At 39.8% G+C, this 21619-nt stretch overlaps 2 protein-coding genes across 7 annotated transcripts in view; one reads left to right on the top strand and one right to left on the bottom strand.

Moving 5' to 3' along the window:
- The window catches only part of cacna2d4a (calcium channel, voltage-dependent, alpha 2/delta subunit 4a), a 29743-nt gene that overhangs the window by 626 nt on the left and 7498 nt on the right, over nt 1-21619 (top strand). For 3 of the 6 annotated variants that reach the window (XM_079454593.1, XM_079454592.1, XM_079454595.1), the window contains exons 2-26: nt 1018-1099; nt 2083-2199; nt 2398-2457; nt 2558-2720; nt 2805-2936; nt 3302-3362; nt 4066-4216; nt 4303-4377; nt 4476-4569; nt 4645-4754; nt 4839-4917; nt 5098-5231; nt 5881-5958; nt 7373-7453; nt 7621-7695; nt 7795-7881; nt 8168-8239; nt 8362-8423; nt 8516-8583; nt 8677-8722; nt 8793-8890; nt 9057-9150; nt 9254-9346; nt 9647-9777; nt 10067-10138. In XM_079454593.1, the coding sequence (XP_079310719.1) occupies nt 1018-1099; nt 2083-2199; nt 2398-2457; nt 2558-2720; nt 2805-2936; nt 3302-3362; nt 4066-4216; nt 4303-4377; nt 4476-4569; nt 4645-4754; nt 4839-4917; nt 5098-5231; nt 5881-5958; nt 7373-7453; nt 7621-7695; nt 7795-7881; nt 8168-8239; nt 8362-8423; nt 8516-8583; nt 8677-8722; nt 8793-8890; nt 9057-9150; nt 9254-9346; nt 9647-9777; nt 10067-10138 (2315 nt within the window). Of the gene's footprint in view, nt 1-1017; nt 1100-2082; nt 2200-2397; nt 2458-2557; nt 2721-2804; nt 2937-3301; nt 3363-4065; nt 4226-4302; nt 4378-4475; nt 4570-4644; nt 4755-4838; nt 4918-5097; nt 5232-5351; nt 5370-5880; nt 5959-7372; nt 7454-7620; nt 7696-7794; nt 7882-8167; nt 8240-8361; nt 8424-8515; nt 8584-8676; nt 8723-8792; nt 8891-9056; nt 9151-9253; nt 9347-9646; nt 9778-10066; nt 10139-21619 lie in introns of all 6 variants that reach the window. The other 3 variants (XM_079454591.1, XM_079454594.1, XM_079454590.1) reach the window with 2 other exon arrangements.
- lrtm2a (leucine-rich repeats and transmembrane domains 2a) lies at nt 10812-20796 on the bottom strand. Its single transcript, XM_079454596.1, has 4 exons — nt 20373-20796; nt 17775-17938; nt 14483-15079; nt 10812-13688 (listed from the first exon to the last, which is right to left on the bottom strand). Exons 2-4 carry the CDS (start codon nt 17833-17835, stop codon nt 13258-13260), a joined length of 1089 nt encoding a protein of 362 aa, XP_079310722.1. The 5' UTR covers nt 17836-17938; nt 20373-20796; the 3' UTR covers nt 10812-13257.

Here is a 21619-nt window from a genome sequence, read left to right as displayed (position 1 = left end):
TTTAACGCCCCGCTGCCACAAATTCAATGTTTTTTATAGGTATTTGATATATAGTTATGTTACATTCTCACTGTTCTACCTTTACACAAAAAACAACGTAATAATTGACCTCTTACACCACTCCACAATACATCCAGTACCACCTTTCAACCCCAACTTTACTTTTATTTCGTTATAACTCAATTTAAATACTTTACAAAGTCATTCTCATAGTCTATACTGAAGTTTACAGTACCTTTACTTAATATTAGGAGAATGGTAAACATGACCTTGTAAACCACTTTTAAAGAGATATGCACCACTTAAAACTCTCCCCTGAATTCTTGCGCAGTATTAAATCTCATCTTAATGCTCGCAGGTCCTGACCTACACACCTCCTGCCACCCTTTAAATTCATCCAAAAGACTACAAGCCAAAGCTTAACCTCAACATGGCAACACACACGCACACACAAGACGCAAAAGACACCATAAGACGCTTAATCAATAAATGCTCAAATCAAAGTTGAATTTTTCACAATTGACCAGATCCAGTGGAATTTGCCATTTTCAAGAAATGTGACCCTAGAATTGCACCACGACAGTTGTACAAAATCTCCTTGGCTCGAGGACACAAATGTGATTCTTTATACTGTAGTGGGAAATGACCTTGAAACTTTATAATTATAGTATACAGTACACTAATAAACTGCAAGCTTTATAAACGTAAGAGAAAGATGGAAAACTGTCTATGTCTGTTATCATTGTTCAGGAAATTGAAAAAAAACACTGAATTTTTTCAATGTTTTTCAAGCACTTTTTAATACTTTTATCAGTTAGATATTTACAAAACCCAGTAACAAACAAAGGGTGACTAATTATAATGATATATGGCATTAAATAAAAATCACAAAATATGGAGATAAAAGGTTTCATAAGGACAGCTGTGATATGCTTCTTGACATGCTGATTGCTTGGACAAAATTCAACAGTGAAAGCATTCTTAATGTGTAATGCATTTTGTTTGTGTATTTAACAGAGTTCAACAGTGGGCCAATGCGTTTGGAAAACAACTTTCCGCCTTGTCGAACAGATACTCGGGTGCTCAACTCTTACAGAAGGTTTGTCCATTAAGACACTCGAGGATTGATGGAGTAATTGTCACCCATTGCGAGGTGTTTAGCAATTTAGCAATTTTCTCACCTGTAAACATATGATTACTGTGACTTTGCCCCCACATTTCAATCCTAACACCGAAGCCAGCAGGGACATTTCTGATATTGCTTGATAATCTGCAGCCGCTGCAGGCTTCATCGGAAAATCCCTACATTAGCAATGTGTCTAACTGCTGGTGAATGTTAGCTACAGCTGTGTCCAGTTATCCGGCATCTGCTTGAATTCGCATAACACTCTAATTAACGTTCTTTCTTACTGTTAACATCTGAGACGGTACCAGCCTACGAGCATCCCATCTGCCTACAACAACAAGAGAAATAATGACCAGTTTATATCTGACCTCAATATGTGGGCGGTCTTTCACCTTAAGGCCCTTTATTAGTGCAGTAACAGAGCAGAATGTGCCTGAACAGTGAGGCAGAAGAGGATTAACCTTCCCAGACCACTGCATTTCCTCCTCTCTCTCTCTCTCTCTCTCTCTCTCTCTCTCTGTCTTTGTCTCTTTTTTGTGTTTGTGCGTCTAATCTAAGTTTAGAATAAAGCCTGGTACTCTTACAGCGTTGTGTGGAGGTGGATTATCCCCAGCCGACCTCCTGTTCCAACACAATGGCCTATAGGTGGAGAGCAGGACTTTGTCATCTTTGATTTAGGATCTGGTATCTTTATTCAGATTGCAATAGGGATTCAATAGAGAGGAATTGGAACGTAATGCTTTGAGTAAATTGGATTAAGAGCGGTTTGTCTGCAGTTTGTTGAGTTTTCTGTAAATAAAGTGATTTGTGCACTGTTCATCCTTTTGAGAATTTGGACTCCATTAAAGTTTTAAAAGGCCATTTAAAGCTTTGGTGAATAAACAATTGCGACGTTTATACTGTTTGTGCTGTAGTCGGAAATCATTTTTAATGTCTTATCATTTGTGTGTGTATAGAAGTATAAAGATGTGGAGTCCATAGTAAAGATGGAGGAGGTGGATGGTTTTAAAATGGTGAAGGAATTTGCTGAAGAAATGGAGAACATGCTGGGCAGGAAGATGAAATCAGTCAAGGTATAAGATTGACTTATCAGTCTATCAGCAAATGTTATATTATAATTTAATTATAATAGTATTATAGTATAGTATGATAAAATGCATAGTTGTAAAAAGTTTTATTTTATTTTATACCACTTTTTATTTGATACAACAAAATTCTCTAAATTAATTAAAACCTTATCTTCTGAAATCTATTTATGTGTGTTTAAATAGAGAATGGCAGAGACAGCAGAGGATGCTGATTTATATCACGAGTTTAACGAAACATTGCAGGTGGGCCACTAATCCATCCATTAATATGCTTGTATTTCTAACTTGTATGCTATGCTGTATTTGTAATCTATATGCTATTTTCTGTCTGATGTTTGCACAGTTTGACTACTACAATTCAATGTTGATTAACACGCTGGATGAGGAAGGAAACTATGTGTCGCTGGGTGGTGAATTTGCTCTGGAGGAGAATGAACACTTTAACAAACTGCCAGTTAACACCCAGCAGAGTGTCATACAAGTGCCCACCAATGTCTATAACAAAGGTACATTAAGAAAGACAAACGCATATAAAACAGTGACCTGATTAAAAACTAAAGATCAAGCTCTCTTTCTCAATGTCTCTCCAGACCCTGATATTCTGAACGGGGTGTTTATGTCAGAAGCTCTAAACGAAGTGTTTGTCAGTAACTTTGAAAAGGACCCGACTCTTACGTGGCAGTATTTCGGCAGTTCAACGGGATTCTTCAGACTTTACCCCGGTAAACCTTACAGGGTTACTGAGTGCAACACTGTGATTGGAGTTATTATTCTTACAAAGGCACAAAACACACACACACATACACAATGGGAAATAATTAAATATTCAGACACAGGATGACAGACAGCTGAGGATGTCAGATTGACTCAAAATGACTGGTGTAATTAATGGTCACAATGACTCAGCCTCTTGTCCCTGCCTCTCTCATTTATCATCATGTCATCACGGTATTGACACAGTAACCAAGCAGCTAAAGTTAGACTTCCTACAGTTCTTGAGATCTTACAAACAAATGCACGTAACAATCTTTTTCTCTCTAAACATTGCATGAGAAAACAAATAGTGAACAAAATCTATATTTTTAAGGTATCCAGTGGACACCTGATGAAAATGGAGTTGTCACATTTGAAGGCAGGAATCGCAACTGGTGAGTCTTTGAATATGAGTATGCGTCTGTCTGTGATGTGTGCATGCCTAATGATAATACTAATGCTAAATCAATTAGATCCGGGCATGTACATCCCCTCTGGTTGCAAAATAAACGTTTGCAAGAATTATTATATTAATAATTTCTCCTGAATGTCTAACCGGATTTGTGAGCAGGTCGCAGATCTTAGTGAACGATTCGTCTTCATTCCTTTCCATGACTCACATCTACGTCTGTCTATGTTTCTCTGCCCAGTTTCCTCAAACACCTTCTGCCAGGACTAACGCTTATACTACTAATACACAAAATCTCTTTAGTCACAACGAGCGGAAAGCACAATGGCTTGGTTCTTGTCGCTGAGCTCAAATAATGTTGCCATGCTAAGTGGTCTATTAAACAAGTTAAATAATCAAACTGAAGTTAGGTGAATAAAATGATATAAACGTGACTTCTGCTGTTACAGTACAATCCGTCCGGTCTCTCTCTCTTATCTTCTTATGGCGATCCTATTACTTCCTTCTCTGAGAACATTATGCACATGAGACTTCCCACACCATTATCCGTTCAAGGAATTATTCATGTGAAAGGTCCTGACTGTTTGTCAAGGCCCATAAGAGCTTTAACTTAAGTAGACAAGCATATTTTTGTCAAATATGTAGACTATATGTTTGATCTTCAACAAGAAATGCTTTTTCTCTCTCAGGTATATCCAGGCTGCGACGTCCCCCAAAGATATCATCATCGCTGTGGACATAAGCGGCAGTATGAAGGGTTTAAGGCTTACCATCGCAAAACACACCATAAACACCATACTAGATACACTCAGCGAAAATGACTTTGTCAACGTCATCGCAGTAAGAACAGTATGGCTTTGTGACTACTCCTTTATTAGAATAATAGTCAAATGGTTATCAGAGATATAACACTTCTCTCTCTCCAGTATAGTGATTATGTCCGATATGTAGAGCCCTGTTTTAAAGGTACACTGGTACAGGCCGACCTGGACAACCGGGAGGTAATGTATTTTTACTTGCACAAGTAGTGAACTAAGTTGCTGATGAAGATCTTAATAGGTGTTGCTTTTTTGTGCCATCCTTTCATTCTTTTCTGTAGCACTTTAAACTGCTGGTGGAGGAGTTGCAGGTGAAGGGTGAAGGCAAAGTAAAGAAAGCCATGAAAGAGTCCTTCAAGATTCTGAATGAGGCATGTATGTGTTTGACACCGTGTGTATGTATCTGTATAGATGTTCTTATATTTAAAGGTATCTTGTGTGTGTAGGCAGCAGCAGAGGGCAGGGGTAGTTTATGTAACCAGGCGATAATGCTGATCACTGATGGGGCCATGGAAGATTTTCAGCAGGTGTTTGAGGAGTTCAACTGGCCAGACCGCAAGGTACCAAAAATACAGACACAGTCACCATAAATAAATAAAAATTCTGTATGGAAAATTCTGCTAACATGATATTTTCCAAAACAGGTGCGTGTGTTCACTTATCTGATTGGACGAGAGCTGACATTTGCAAACAATGTCAAATGGATTGCCTGCAACAATAAAGGTGAGATCTAATGCAGTTAAGGCATAGCGGGAATATATTTGAGCTAATGAGTACTAATAGCCAGTACTATTAACAAACACATTTTTATTGAAATATAATTAAATATTGTGACAGTGATGCCCTCTGCTGGTTACATACCACAGTTTCATTCTCATTGTACTTCTTTGCATGTGTTTTTAGGTTACTACACCCACATCTCAACTTTGGCGGATGTACAGGAGAATGTGATGGAATATCTTCATGTGCTCAGCAGGCCAATGGTCATCAACCATGATCATGACATCATTTGGACGGAGGCTTACATGGACAGTGTGGTGAGCCGAGTCCTTTTATATGCAGAAAGTTGTATTATTGTCCCAAACCTTCATTATTCTGTTTGTGTTACCTCATTACATCAATCATTCTTCCATGTCATCCATCTCATCTCATCCCAGCTACCCAATACAGCTGAGGTACAGTCTTTTGCTTTTTATAGTAGTGCAAAATAAATCCAGTACACCTTAATTCTGCAGTGCTATAGGTCGTGTTCTTGCAGTTTAGATCTAGTAACAATTCCCTCATCCCCCTGGTAACACAATGTAGTTAAATACAACATTAAGTAAGTCGATGTTATATTGGTACTAATGTAAAAGCTGTGTATTATGTTTTTTTACTTTTTATTATATTGCTAGACTCGGAATCTCTAAATAAGGTCCACATCGTATCTACACAACTTTTTATGTCCCTGCATTGTAGGAGGAAATCTGGGCGATGAATTAACATATGGTCAATGTGTAGAGGCACATTTTTGGTAGATGGAAGCATTGTCGTGTTTCTTTTGTTCAGAAAGTCTGTGGCCATACCAACTACCAGAGAAGCACCTGCACTTAATATGAGTATCAGTGTTGACTCCAGATCTCACTCAGGTTATCTGAAATACCTTTGGTTCGGTCAGTGTCATCCCTCTTCCTCTCTGTCTCTCAGCTTTTTAACACGCAGGCCGAGAGCTTGCTGCTGATGACCTCTGTGGCCATGCCTGTCTTCAGCAAGAAAGAAGAAACAGTGAGTTCTTATCTGCCATACATAAAAGCGATGCTCCTCAGAAATAAGTGATACAATAAAATATGTCTTTAAGTTACTTTATTATAGTAAACTCTTTGTTTTTGTATTTTTATTTGCCATTTGTAAAACTATAGTTAAACTAAGCTTTCCATAGTGAGAAAGCTTCATCGGTAAAGTCGGCCTCGCGACGAAAGAAAAAGGCGGGAGCTAGCTGTGGATGAGACAGTACTGTGCTTTTATTATAGTAAATAATCATTTAAGTAAACATTATTTGCCGGATCGATAGAAATGTGTCTTGCCCTTATTTAACACAAACGTCATGGTTAAAGTATCGCAAGACAAATTTGGACAAACTTAATTTTCGTGAGGAATTGGCATGAACATACAAAATTGATTATAGGCTACTATTGTTACGTATGGGTTTTATGACCTTGATATATTAAATCGCTAAAATGAAAAAGATTGTTTATGCAGAGCGTTGTATGTTTTAAATGAGTTAAATCCTGCTCCCAAAACACAACGTTAAAATAAATGGCATCTACTGTTTCTTGTTGAACACAATGAATAAATTGTTTTTAATTCAAATGCATTTGTCTATAAAGGGAATCGTTTAGTGCGCTGTAGCGGTTTTGATAGATTTCCTGGTTATATGAGATAAAGTAAATTAATGACTTCTGTGTGTAGACTGCTGAGATTTCCACTGTTCACAGGCTCCTTCAAGCAGCTGTTCCGGTTCTGTTCCCTATGGTGTCCTAACACGCACATATGGTTGGAAATCATAAACGGAAGAGAGGAATATTTAATTCCTGTTTGAATTAATTCGTGATTCTTTACAACGCTTACACATTACAAAGAGCACACATTCATGATAGCCCAACTTTGTTATTGTATTCACGAAACTGAGCAATCACGGGGAACTATACTTAAAGGGACAGTTCACCCAAAAAAAGATTCTGTCATCAGGTTGTTTCATAACCTGTATACATTTCTTAGTTCTGCTGAACACAAAGTGAGATATTGTTAAGAATTTCGGAACACAAACAGATTTTGGGGCACCTATTAATAACATTACATTTTTCGATGATGTCACAGAATTGAAAATTGCTAACATTCTTCCAAATGTCTCTCTGTGTCTCTGTTCTCTCTCTGTCTCTCTCTCTGTTCTCTGTTCTCTGTCTCTCTCTTTATCTCTCTCTTTATCTCTGTCTGTCTGTCTGTCTGTCTGTCTGTCTGTCTGTCTCTCTCTCTCTCTCTCTCTCTCTCTCTCTCTCTCTCTCTCTCTCTCTCTCTCTCTCTCTCTCTCTCTCTCTCTCTCTCTCTCTCTCTCTCTCTCTCTCTCTGTCTGTCTGTCTGTCTGTCTGTCTCTCTCTCTCTCTCTGTCTGTCTCTCTGTCTCTCTCTGTCTCTCTCTCAAGCTGTCGCATGGCATCCTCCTTGGTGTGGTTGGCACCGATGTGCCTTTGAAAGAGCTCATGAGATTGGCTCCTCGGTACAAGGTGCCTACAAAACATCATCAGGTCCCAGATCTCAATTTGTAATATAACTGATCCCACCCACAGACAGACTGTATCCATAGAAATGATTCCACACTTCTAAACGGCTATAGTTTTTTTAATCTTCAGTCTAAGTAATACTTCATAATGATTTTGACTTTCTGTCTCAGCTCGGGGTTCACGGCTATGCGTTCCTGAACACCAACAATGGTTATATCCTCTCCCATCCCGACCTTCGACCTCTCGTAAGCATCACACTGGTCCCTTTCAAAAAGCATGTTGTTTTTAAGTGCATTAAAATCGATGTCTTCTACATTTAATGTATGTGGGTGTGAATGTGTCAGTATAAAGAGGGAAAGAAGCTCAAGCCAAAGCCAAACTATAACAGCGTGGATCTCTCAGAGGTGGAGTGGGAGGATACAGAAGACGCAGTGAGTGGAACGAAACACACATACTGTGCACAGATTTCTGTTCTTCATGCTCGGGACTTTCCTTTAACTGCTGTTTTTTATACAGAGCTATTCATGTTGTCTGTCTTTTGACCGCACTCTTACCTTTTAACCACATTTTTACACAAACATTATTTTAATGACATAATTTGGTGTGTGTATGAAGCCTTTTCCTTCTGGAAACTACTGGATGGTCATATTTGCAAACATAATATATAAGTAAACACCATTATTTCTAGATCAATTACTAAAAGGTGCATTTCTTTAGTTGAGAACAGCAATGGTAAAAGGGGAAACTGGCACACTCTCTCTGGATGTCAGAGCGACGGTAGACAAAGGAGTGAGTGAATTTTGTCCTTTTACATTCTTCTGATCCATTTACTTTAGTTTGATTCATTCATTTCCATTCTGTAATAACCTAGTTGTGTCATACTGAAGTACACGAATGTCCTCCTTTCTTAGAGAACAGTTGTTTTCCTGAAAAATGAATATTATTACACTACCATCAATGAAACTCCTTTCAGGTGAGCAGTGTTCATTGATATCCATTGTCAAAACATGTTTATATGATTAATGGCGTTTAGCTGTATATTGTACGCTGTTTTCTTTTTTTCAGCCTTGGAATTGTACTTACCAAAGGTTACGGAAAAAATGTTTTCATTGGAAATGTGTCAGTGGAAGAAGGTTAAGATCATTGACATTATTAGCTACAAAGTAAAGGTCATTGCATGTCTGTATTAACAGTTCTTCACGGCGTTATTGCTTTTCTGTCTACAGGCCTGCACGACCTGACTGCATCTGATGTCACTATAGCTAACGAATGGTGGGTTAAAGTGAATGTGAGGTTGTCGTTTTGTAGTTTATTTGGAATCACAAATGATTTTATGTTTCAGGACGTACTGCGAGACTGACATTGATCCACATCACCGGAAGCTCACGCAGTTTCAGGCAGTGGTTCGATACCTGACGGGGAAAGAACCAGACCTGGAGTGTGAGTTCTTTAAAATATGAAATCGATTAAATATGTATTGGTCAAAACACATGGTTGTGATGCACATATAAGCATAACCATCAAACAACTCTTTGCATAACCTTTATCCTGTGTTAGGGACAATGTACAGAGAGGTACATTTTACAGGTGTGTGTTTGCTCAACAGGTGATGAAAAGCTCCTGCAGCAGACTCTCTTTGACGCAGTGGTCACGGCTCCTATGGAAGCCTACTGGACCGCACTGCTGCTCAACGCCTCCGGGTACGATCTCCCACCCACACGCAGTGTCACAGCCCACTTTCATTAGTGTAATGTGCACTTCAGTCTGACCTTTCTCATTTCTCTGCACGCCTCCGTCATTCAGAATCGATGGGGGTGTAGAGACGGCATTCCTGGGCACACGTTCCGGTCTTATGAGGATGATCCGATATGCTGGCGTAGAGAAGCGTGTGGCCAAGTGAGTGACTTTAATCAAGATCTCTCTGTGTCTGGATCACGTGCCTTGAACAGCATGGGAAACAACTACTGTCATAGGATTTCCTACCGTCACTCAAGATCAATTCCCAAAATACATTGTGTTTGTTACGGCATTCGAAGATAAAAAAGTATGAAGAATAATAATAATGATTTAAATTATATAAATTATATAATTAAAGTCAGTAATTGTGGTTGTACATAGCAGCATCCCTTATGGTCAAAACATACCGTACACGTAAAAAGCATGTCTAAGATACACATGATGTGTGTTTTTTTGCAGTAAATTCTTATTACCATCGGATAAGGATAATCTTTTCACTATGGACCATTTCCCTGTTTGGTACCGACGGGCAGCAGAGTATCCAGCTGGACGATTTCTGTACTACGTCCCTGCAGGCGACAACACACGAGGTAGACTGCATTCTGCATACCACGTCATAAAGGTTCCAAATTGCCATACTTTCAAAGTATGTACTGAATTCAGCGATGCTCTCTATTTACTAATTAACCAACACATCTTATAATATTTAGATTATGCCACATTCTTTATTTTCATATCAGGGGTCCTACTAATATGTAAACTGCTTTTTACAGTAGGTACTCTCCAGCATGCAAGTTTGCATATGTGGACACTGGACAAAGATTATGAGTATTACTTTACAGCTTATTGTGTGCTCATTTATTATTTTTTTCCCTTTAGCGGACGGCAAATTTGTGATTGGTGTCACATCTGTTACGCTCAACGCGAACAAAAAGACAGCAGTTGCTGGAGGTAGGACATTTCTTTGTTTTCTTTATCGACTATCTTTGTTGTGTTTTATTGGTTTATGTGGAAATAAAACCACCCATTGAGTTGAGCTTTTATCTTTATCTGTTTTGAGAATGCTAACATACTGTATATGGATATGTTACCATTTAAGGAGTTCACCTCCTTATGAACATCTTTGTACACTAGGAAAATACTTCAGTATGGAGTTTTGACTGCTATTTGCTTCCAAAAACAAGTTTATAGTTTGTGCTGAACTAATGTATTCGCCCCTCGGACCCATTCCTACCTGGACTGTAAATACCATGTGACTTATCACTCTGGAGCATCAGGGAAAAGGACATCATCATGTCAATGCTGACTGGCATCATGAAATGTCCAACGCATTTCACTAGTTACTATCCTGAGCAGTGATGTCATAATCTGCCGACACAAAAAATATTAAATCAGAGTCAGTCTCTGTACTACAATATAATTTATTGTTTTAAAATGATCATTAATAGACTAAGATGCTTTATGCTATCAGAGGCTGACTGGACTGGTATAAAAGGCCAAACCTCGACCCTTTGGTCATTCATGTAAGGGTGGGGATTTCTCTCCAGTTTGTGTCTTTGTTTTTTTTTCCTCTGAGCAAACTTTCAATGTATGTGTGCGCGCTGAATCTCACACTTGAACCTTTACAGAAATACATTCTTTATTCATTTTTGAACACAGAATAATATCACAGCTCACACATGATAATTTCAAATATAAAGAAGGATCTCATATCAGTCTTAGAAAAAAGGTCAAGTGAAAAAAAGGGTCACATTAATAAGCTATAAGATACTAATCCAGAACTTCATGAAGATTAAGATGCTTCCAGTTCAATCAGATGGGCAAATCCTTTCCTTATATCCGTCCAACATGAAAGCCTTTTTTTAGCGAGGGGGTCTAGTGTAGTGTGTGATGTTGTGCCCCTGCCCTCATATGTAAGCCTGGGACAGAGCTCAAGCAATGCAGAGTAAACACACACACACACCATCTGAGTCATTGCTCATTTATAAACCGCCCTTCATATTCACTGACATATTACATCACAAACTGCTCTGTCTGCTTATATTCAGATAAAGCGCATTGCTGACATAAACAAGCATGTGCTTACTTCTGAGAAGATTCGCAATAAGTGCAATTTGACAGGAAAAGTATTAGTCCACCAGTGGGAAAAGTGCTTTTTTTAAAAAAGGAAGATACAGGGTCTGTGTTTGTCGCCCCGTGCAGAGCACAGGCTTATGACACATGCTGTATAAAATAAACGCTATATGAACAGCAATGGCAAAAGCATTCATTTGACCAAACCTCTCTTATTGATAATTATCCAAATTCGCAGTTTTGAGCTTGGAGTTCCTCTACAAAAAAGAAATTTGCACAAGTTATTTTCCATAAATAAACAGTAAGACACAGATTAAAATATATACATGTATTCAACATACTTTTGAATAAATGTATATCCTTATGTGTATATATATACTCAGCATATGGCTGCAGATATCACTGAACACAGAGACACATAGTCCTAGACTCTCAAATGCTGGTGTGGGTCATAGCACACACATGTGTTGCACTTTCTTGAACAACTTTATGCCAGTAATTTGCATTGGTAATGAATCAAGTGTGGGAGAATTGTTGCTATAGTTACAGCGAAAGAGCATCTCCATATCCGATGAGGTGGTGTGATGTTTACTTCACAACCTGGTGCCTACTGCACATCCTGCCTATAGATGGCAGCATTAATACTTGATGATGACCTTACTGTTTATATTAAGAGCAATTATAATATGAATTAAAATTTATATTATGGAAAAATACATTGTTTAAATTTAAGAATGTTTTCCTTGCCTCTCCAAAGGAGTTTTTTGTCCAGAGCTTGACTGCGTCAGAAAAGCTTATATCGATAATATCTGTGGGTTTCTGAATGCCCAAATCCAACGTATCTGAATTATTAAATAATCTAAACAGCGTCTCCCTTCAAAGAAAAGCGGATTATGCAAATTGGTCCACAAGCCGAAAATTGATCACACGGAGGCGATCAATTCTCCTCCGCCGCAAGCCTTAAGAAAAAAACCTCACTAAATCAGCTATGACACCCTAGACCAGAACTTAACAGTAATCTTAACTGGACTTAAGAGATCAAAAAAGACATTGATTTCTATTGCACAAAAAAATCTATCTTAATAAAGATAACGTTTATATGCTTATCTCAACTATTGCCTTTCTGTTTTCGGTTAGAGGGCAGCTTTACTGCATATTACTGTGCTTTTTAATTACCCGCCGAGATGTAATTAACAGTTAGCCAATAGCCATTTCTAATAGACACAATCTGCCGCCCTTCACTAACATAACAGAAGCTTTAGCCTCCTCTATATTAGCACTTCACAATACTTCAAAACACTTCACACAGTACAGGGCTGGATTCTTCTAGCCTCACAAAATAACCTCTAGAGATGGACATGGAAAAACAGCGAACCGTAAACGAAACCGTAAGCATAAATGATTTAGCACACGATACAAAGGGACAAACCTCACACCTAAAAACATGAAAGGGGTCACAACATCGCATAGAATATATTATAAATATCTGATAAATAATGTGGGAATATTTTGGATATGATCGGTTCACACGGGGTTAAGGGTTAAAGGTTACGATTAGGGTCGGAAATGAGAGTTAAGGAGGAGGCTAAGGATTGGTTTCAGAGTTTGGAATTAGGGTTGGGGTTGATGGTCAGGCTGCTACAGAGGCTAATGCTAATGATAGCACATGATCCTCTAGAAACATCAGGATTCAGAAATGTGAACAATAGCATCAACGCCTCCTCTGCTGAGATCCCCTCAACTTTGGGGAGGATGAGGGGTTCTAAAGTGCTGAGTGGTCCCTCTTGTCCTGGGGTCATAGGTCATAAAGTTTAGAGACAGTAAAGTATAAGTCTGAGAGTCAGAGAGGGTCTCAAGAAGGACAGAGAAACAAGAAACAGGTATGATGCATCCTCAACTTGGCAGCTAAATGATCATCGAATGTGCAGCTTAACCAGTTAAGGGTTCTTAAGATTTACGGCCGACCTCTGAACTTTTCTCGACCCCTCACCGCTCCCCTATGCAACGGATGAGATCTGTTTCTCCTCTGCGTCGGCTTCTGCCTCCACGTCACCCATCAACGGTTGCCTTTTCTTGAGCTCTCGCTGGTATTTAGCCATCAGAGAGGCGTAAATGCAGCCGTACGCTGCTGCCGCCACCATCATAATACACACGATCCCGCAGACCACACCGGCGATCACCACCGTACCGATTGCCCTGCGAACACTGACCGGCCGATACCTCTGCTTTACACAGTCTGGTAGCTCCACTACCGCACCTTCCGACGAAGCGGCCGTCGCTCGAACGCACGGTGGGGATCCACCCTTCGTGCCCCCGTTCTCGTCATCCAATTGCAGACAGTAGTTGAACATCTCCACAGGAACGCCCCTGATGTCCCTGCCCCTCAAGTCCTTCGGAAGTGTACACTCGACCGCATCGACATAGCCACCTACGATATAAAAATCCAAATTTTACAGCAGTCACCTCTAATGTATTTAAATAACTGTTTCAACGGCACCGCACAGCTAGGAGGGTCACCAGCCCTCTTCAGTTTGGATGTGCTTGTTTGTATAAAAGGAAGAGCGGTAGCTGGTGTATAATTAATAAGCTTGACATGCATACAGAGAGTCGGAGCCCACCATGACTGTGGTACACATTCACGCGCACACTAAGAGCTTTGTGACTCAGCTTCTCATGTCTGTTTCAAATCCCCCTCTCTCAAAGCTGCTTTGAAATAGAATGAAATGAGTTTCTCTGATTTAAAGTGGAGGGATTGAGACAGAAGGAGAAACAGTGAAAGAGAGAGGGTATAAGAGGCTGCAGGTTTCCAGTTCAGCGCTTCATTATAATTATATTATTTTATTTACAAAGACAGTAGGAGCAGCAATACTGCTATATTACTCATTGTACTGAATGGAATAGTTCACCTTAAAAAGAAAATGTTTTCTGAATTAATTCACTCTCATGTCGTTTAAAACCTGTATGTGACTCTTTCTACTGCGGAACATAAAAGAAGATATATTGAGAAATGTCTCAGGGGTTTTGTGTCCAAAATCAGGTGGGGTCAATGTTGTTTGGTTACTAACATTCTTCAAATAATCTTCTTTTGCACTCTGCAGAAAAAAGAAAGTCATACAGCTTTGAAATGTCACGATGGTTACTAACCGATGAAAAAGGGTGAAGCATCCCTTTAATGCCAAGGTAATATGTTGCTTGGCTGTTATACAAGTAGATTCACCTCACCTCGATATATCAGCCACTCCATCCAATGTTTGAAGTCCCTCAGGTTGCAGTCACACTCCCAGGGATTCATGCCCAGCTCCAGGTGCTGAAGGTTGATGAGGGGCTCAAATGTGGCTCTCTCCAGTGCGTGAAATCTGTTCCCAGCCAAGGAGAGCCAGGTCAGCCCTTGCAGCTCATCCAGCAGCCCCAGCGGCACCACGGCTAGGCCGTTCAGAGACAGATCCAGCCTTCGCAGCTGGGTCAGGCCACGAAACAGTTCGCGATCTAGAACCGTCAAGCTGTTGTTGCGCAAACTCAAATCGCTGATGTTACTCAGCTCGCGGAAAAGTCTGGAAGGCAGGTTGTCCAGATAGTTGTTGGACAGGTCGAGTGTCTCCAGGGTGCTCAGGTTGGCGAACGTAGACACGGGCAGGGAGGAGAGACGGTTATTGGTTAGATTGAGGGTGTGCGTGCCCTCCGGGAGAGAGGTCAGACCGGGCACAGATACCAGGCTCCGCCCACTGCAGTTTACATCCAATGAGTTACACACACACGCTGAAGGACAGCCAGCGCATAACTGCAGTAATGTAGCACACACACTCAGCACACCTAACAGCCCTGCATGAGAAAAGAAAAAAGGGTACAGATATAAACAGGGTATAGATATAAATATATAATGTCGCTTGAAAGAGCTGTGATAAGCCACTTTCACCCTTGATTGACATGAAAGAGGTGACAGGTGTTGATTTGGTGCCATTTTAAATCACTTGTACTGTATATAATGAAGGAGATTGATGTCTGACAGCTCTGAATCAGCAGCAGCAGGATAGAAAACCTATGACGACTGTACCTGCTGTACTATTTTAAACTGGAACTAATGTGAATGCTCAGATAGACCTCTAGATAAGCCAGTGCTTGTGTGACACTTGCTGTCTTATCCAGACACATTTAGTTTTCTATATAGGGTTCTTGAGGCGGCTATATGGTCTTCTTGTTGGTTTTAAGGTTCTTAAGATGAGTGTATTGGTTGTGGGGTTCTTTTATGAACCAGTAGGCTACTACAGGTGTTTGTAAATAAAAAGTTTTTTTCAGCAAAGGTACAAAATTTAAAGGTCTTGTCTGACAGGGTTACAGACAGCAGAGGAAAAACATAATATTATAATAATTATATATATATATATATATATATCGATATATATATATATCGATATATATATACATATATATATATATATATATATATATACACAATACGAAGCAAACAATTTACCATATGGTAGTATCAATGTTTTGAAAAGAACTAGGGCTGTCAAACAATTAATCACAATACACAAACAGTTTACACAATATCTGTCTGTGTACTGTGCATATTTTATTTATAAATACAAAAACATACACATACATGTATAGGAAATATTTAGATGTATTTATTTATTTTTACCAATAATTATAATATTTCGCTCATATGCTCAGCTTTGCTGTAGCTCAGTGGTAAGAGCATTGTGTTGGATCCCAGAGGATTGCAGATACCTATGTATAAATGTATAGTACAATGCTATGTTAGTCGCTTTGGATAAAAGCGTCTGCCAAATGCCTATATGTAAATGTAATTTCATTATAATAATTATGTATAACATAATTCAATATTTTGATATTTATTTATTTTTCTTAAATACATGCATGTATGTGTTTATAAATACAAAATAAATATGCACAGTGCACAGACCAATACATGGTCCAAACCTATACATGTCTTTGTTCTGTTAAACAAAAAAAAGAAAATATATTGAAGAATGTGGTAAATCAGACAGTTCTGGGGCACAACTGACTATCATACTATAGTAGTTCTATTGTCCTACTAAAGTAGTCAAACGTGCCCCAGAACTGTTTGCTTACTGAGATTCTTCCAAATATATTTTAACGTGACAGCAGAACAATGTAAACATGTTTGTAAAAATTATGACAGAGTTTTATTTTTGGTCTTTTGCCTTTACAAATTAACAACAACAAATGTTCTTTGTGTGTGTATGTGTGTGTGTGCTTGATGATGACATGATCACATGTTATCAGTGGGCACAGCGGTTCAAACATGGAGTTCCCAGTTGTCTCAGTCAATGTTAAACGCGTGTGTGCGAGTGTTTGGCAGTGTGCGTGTAGACAGATGCAGTTACAACACTCAGATATCTGATCCTGACCAACCTCAACACTCTGATCCGTCTGTATTCAGAGGCACATTCAACCATCCCAAACACACACTCACACAATTCTATGTAATCTCAATAATTAATCCCCACGTCTAAACTATGTAGTTAATGATTGTGGAATTGCTATTTTGTCTCCTTTACTATCTACAGTCTCTTTAGTGCCGAACATTCAGTCTCTTTCAACCCTGTGGCTGGAAATAAATACTCTACGTGACAGGCACATGATGGCCGCTATGAAAACAGTGTTCTCTTTCTGTTATGTACCATATGTGAACAACTATGCTGAAAACGTGATTGAAAAAGTGATTGCGTGCTCGATAAACTGCAATACATACATATAGTGTCTGATGTTAAACCAGCAGGTCAGTATAATGACTATTGTATATGTGGACAATGCAGCAAAACTATGCATGCTATTGCATCTGCTTTGCTACACGCAAATCTTTAATCAGATGCATATTAACTAAAGCCGATCTAATCCATCTGTTGCTGGGGCAGCTGGTGATGTTTGCTCTATACTAATCTTTACATACACGCAAACACATACAATCGATGCATCAGCTCGGTTTGTAGCAACGTTGACAAGAGGCTTGAAAAAACCTGCAAAGCTACTTTAAAAATGTAATATATGTGAAGAGTACGTTCCAAAATGAGATAACTGTTCTTTTTTTTACTTGTTTTTTATTTTGGATTCCAATTAATATCAATCAAACTGCAGTTTGAAACATAATACTAAAAAACAGTTAACTAAAACAATAAAAACATGATAACATTATAAAAAACATGAAAAAGATTTTCTCATTTTGGCACCATACTCTTCACAAACTGTATACAGTATATATATATATTATCTTGCCATAATACTGCAAGTTGAATTGAACTGGCGCCCATTTCCTAGGAACATGTTAATTCCCATGTAAAAAACATAGAGCAGACTTAACCATACATTATAGCTGCCAAAGATGATTGATTACACATTCACGCAAAGTCAGAACCTCTAATACCTCAGCTTACCTGCTGCCCTGCAAGCACGGGTATTTCCTTGTAGAGGAGAAAGCCTAGTTTTACTTTAGCGATGTGTGTGTAGTAAGTGTGTGTGCTGGGCTCACCTTGGCTGTCCGGGTTTCCTCTCCTCCTGCGACTCACTGCAGGTGCAGTGCTGAGCTGCATGTCTCTGCTTCTACAACTGTAGCTGCCTCAGATCTGCTGTGGCATCAGCTGGCCCTGATGCCAGCCTCCACGTGCAGCGATACGGGGTCAGACAGTGAAGACACTGGACAGAGAGCGTGAGGGATAGTCAGGTTTAAAAGCTGTCTGTTTTAGTGTGAATGAGTTTAGTAGCTGTGCTTTAACTCAAATTAACATGGAAAATTGATAGGAGTAGCATCCCGTCGTGTCATGACTTTCAATCAACTCACTCTATCCCTAAAGCGCATCACTCGCATCCCTAAAGCGTATGTATGCAGTGTAATCAAACTCTTCAACATATTCCAGTTCTGTGCAGTGATGGAAATGACTATAATACTGTTTATTACCCACAGGAATGATAAAACACAAATTAAATCTTTTAAAAAAAATGCAAATGTTTTGTGGCTTCTCGTCAAAATTGAGTATAGACATGCTAGTTTAACCCAATCAAACATACACACTTATACAACATACACAGTTTCTTTCTGCTAAGAAAACAACCTAAAACATGAATGACTCATCTTGCACCACAAATTTCCGTCCAATCAAATGCTTTCTAAAATGAGAATCTCGTTAGCAAGTAGCAATGGTTCATGGTCCGGGCCACTGATAACTCTATAGTAAAATAGCCTTTAAGCTTTAAAGGATGAGCCTTTTTATCTCCCACCTTAACATCCTCAATAGAAAATATTTCAATCACTTCGTAAGAAAGAAACGTCATAAACAATTAAATCAAACATTACAGCGATCTCCATTAAATCTCTTGAGCTAGAAAAGCCCGGTCTCTGAGCAATTACATTTTCCTCTGGGCACACAGCAATCTGCTATAGAACGGTACTTACTGTAATACATGTCTCCAGTGCACCAAACAGCAGTAAAACAGTAGATTCTGTTCATTACGGTACAGTAACATGACACTTACATTAACACTTCCAGCACATGACAGAGGCGGGAATATTATTATTATAATGACGTAACATTATGTAACGTCGGTAATGCAATGCTGTGAATGTGCCCCTCTGTGTTGTCTTTCGGGTTGTATCGGGCACAAGTTTACAAGTTGCTTCTGTTTACGGCAGAATGATGGCTGTAAAATGGCCGCTTCTGTCTTAGACTTGCTCTCTGTGACACCTCGGCCTTGTCACCTGCCACATCCATCAGTGTGTGTGTGTTTGTGTGTGTGTGTGTGCGTTTGCGCAACGCAACACCAATTCACCAGGCTGTCATCTGAAACGGCACAGTGGAAAAATGTGCAGACATTTAGAGGTTATATTGCTTGTGTGCGAGAGAGAGGGAGTTTATGTGTCTGTGTGTGTGGGTCAGGTTTTGCCTACATTATAGGGATCAAATGTTCCCACAAGGATAGTAAAACTAGAAATCATCTACAATGTGGGGCCTGGCCAACATAACCCACAAGGAAAATGGCTCGATAAAAACACTTTATAATGTCTTAATGGCGATCTACCGATGCAGAAAGTTTTCGGTGATGGTTAGGTGTATGTGTCAGCTATGGAATATATCATTGGCACAGTATATATGAGTCAATGAAAGTCACTGTGTGTGTGTGTACGTGTGTTTGTAAAGGTGTGTCTGTGCAGTTGCTCAACATACAAACATGTTCCCCACATTACGTTTCTTAGAACATAAGAGTATGATAATAAGAGTGTGTGTCTGTTTGTGTGTGTGTGAAGAGAGGATAATTAGTTAGAGGAATGGTGTCATTTGACTCTGAAGCATGCACACTACACACACACACACACACACACACACACGTCATGTAACAGTCTCTCACTTTAGCAGCATCTCTCTCCACATTCAGTCCCGCACATATTTCACACATTCTCACCACACGTCTTACTAACTTCCTGTGAATGCACAAGGTCAGCTGTGTGCATGTGTGTGTGAGCATGCCTGTCGGTTCCCTGTGACTTACAACACATAAGTAAATAGAAACGCCCTTTCAGTGTTCACCCCTGAACTAGTCCACCTGGTTAATTTTCTCTTTACTTTGAGGCAGTCTGAGTCAACAGAGGCAAGAAGAAACGGCAGAAACAAAGAAGCGGAGACCACGGCCATCAATTATTAAAAGCAGAATTACACGCTCACAAACAAAAAAGGGGCAAACATGCCCAATAAAGGCATACTGTATATGTGGACATACAAAGATATATTATCTTTTGTCCTAGCATTCACACGCATCTGTATATGTGAATAGATGGATGTGACCAAATGAATTTCCATATTGTAGACAATCTCACACCTATATGCACATACACCTAATAACAGCATTCCAGTACATCACCTGCAGTAATACACACACACCCTCTCATACCCTTTGTGTCTAAACAAAAACTGGACAACAACGTTAGATCAATAACCCAAAACAGAATCAGTCCACGTGCCCATCACATCAAATCATCCATCTTCTCAACCAAATGGTCTTGCATATCGCGTATTAACCATCAAAACATTTGGATGTGTGGTGCTGGTGTGTTATAGGTTAACGGTATTTTACTCACCGTCTTTAGATGCTGTCCTTCCCAGCGTCCCCCCCGAGCTCACACACGCTCACATGCACGCGCGCTCACGCACGGCTGTTGGAGAAACGAGAGAATGGCAGCTCTCGTAAAGCTCCGATGTGGAAATGAAAATATCTTCCTGCTGCCAAGAGCGACGGCTGCCACTGGAGAAAAGACGGAATTAAAAAAAAGAAATTATGAAAATAAATAAGAGGGGAGTAAAATCCTGCGCAATGCCTTGCTGTTATGCTCAGAGAGAGAGAGAGGGAGAGAAGGACGGAGAGAAAGAGAGAGAGAGGGGAGGAGGGGAGGGGGGGCTTGCTCTAGTCTTTATTCTCTGGTTTCCAGCAGAACGATTCGCCACTGTGTTGGTGTATTCGGTCCACAGAACGCACTTGAGTGAGTGAGTGTGTGTGTGTGTGTCAGGAGGTTGTCTCTCAAGCGCGTGCTGTACTCGGGCTAGATTTCGGTGCGCATGTGTGTCTGTGTGTGAGTAAATGTGTGTGTTGCTTTCTCCATATGTGCATGTGGTGAGGCGTTCAGTCTAAGCGTGTGCCAGTCTCGTCAAAGATAGTAACATTAGTGAGGGATGAGGGGAGAGAGGAGGGGGGTCGAGAAAACAGCTGATTCTTTCTCACGCTTTATGGATGAATGGGTAGAATAGATAGAAGATAGATAGATAGACAGACATATAGATAGATAAATATGATATCCATGTATACAAACATTCTAGCCATTGCCTGACGTGTTGAATTATGCATCAAAAGGCCACGCTGCAGAGCCAGCGCTTCAAAAAAGAGAAATGCATCCATTGCGGCTATTTATAAGAAAAAGTGTTCTGCGACATCAGAAGCGTTTAACTCCTGTGAGTCGTGGGCTGTTGCAACACACCGTGTACTTCAGAAGGACCTCATTGCCGCCCACATGCTTTCACATGCCAGACATTGACAAGTAAAGCACTACAGTTCCATTAAAACCTTACCATGCCAGTTCTCTGGCCATCAAAACCTCTGTGCGTCAAGACGTGTACACGTGAGCGCGGGCATCGATGAGCCCGTGAGAGCTGCGCACGTTGAGGACAGCATCATATTTTGGTGATGACTCTCCAAGGTGTCGGCAGGGGATGCGCTGACATCATGTTACCTAAGCAACAGAGGGAAAGAACAGAGAACGAGATGTGGAGGGACTTGAGGGGTGTTTTTCGACTTGCTGTTAAGCATATGATTCTTGAGCTTTTGTGGATAAAC

Source organism: Barbatula barbatula, assembly GCF_947034865.1.
Source record: "Barbatula barbatula genome assembly, chromosome: 4".
NCBI lineage: Eukaryota > Metazoa > Chordata > Actinopteri > Cypriniformes > Nemacheilidae > Barbatula > Barbatula barbatula.
The sequence above is the reverse complement of the archived record's forward strand: the minus strand, read 5'-3'. Positions and strand labels throughout refer to the sequence as shown.

Coding starts and splice junctions, on each gene's coding strand:
- lrtm2a (XM_079454596.1), bottom strand. CDS start 17,835: ATGCAGCTCAGCACTGCACCTGCAGTGAGTCGCAGGAGGAGAGGAAAC. Junction 15,080..17,774: donor AGGAAACCCGGACAGCCAAG/GTGAGCCCAGCA, acceptor TTTCTCATGCAG/GGCTGTTAGGTGTGCTGAGT. Junction 13,689..14,482: donor GGAGTGGCTGATATATCGAG/GTGAGGTGAATC, acceptor TTTATATCGTAG/GTGGCTATGTCGATGCGGTC.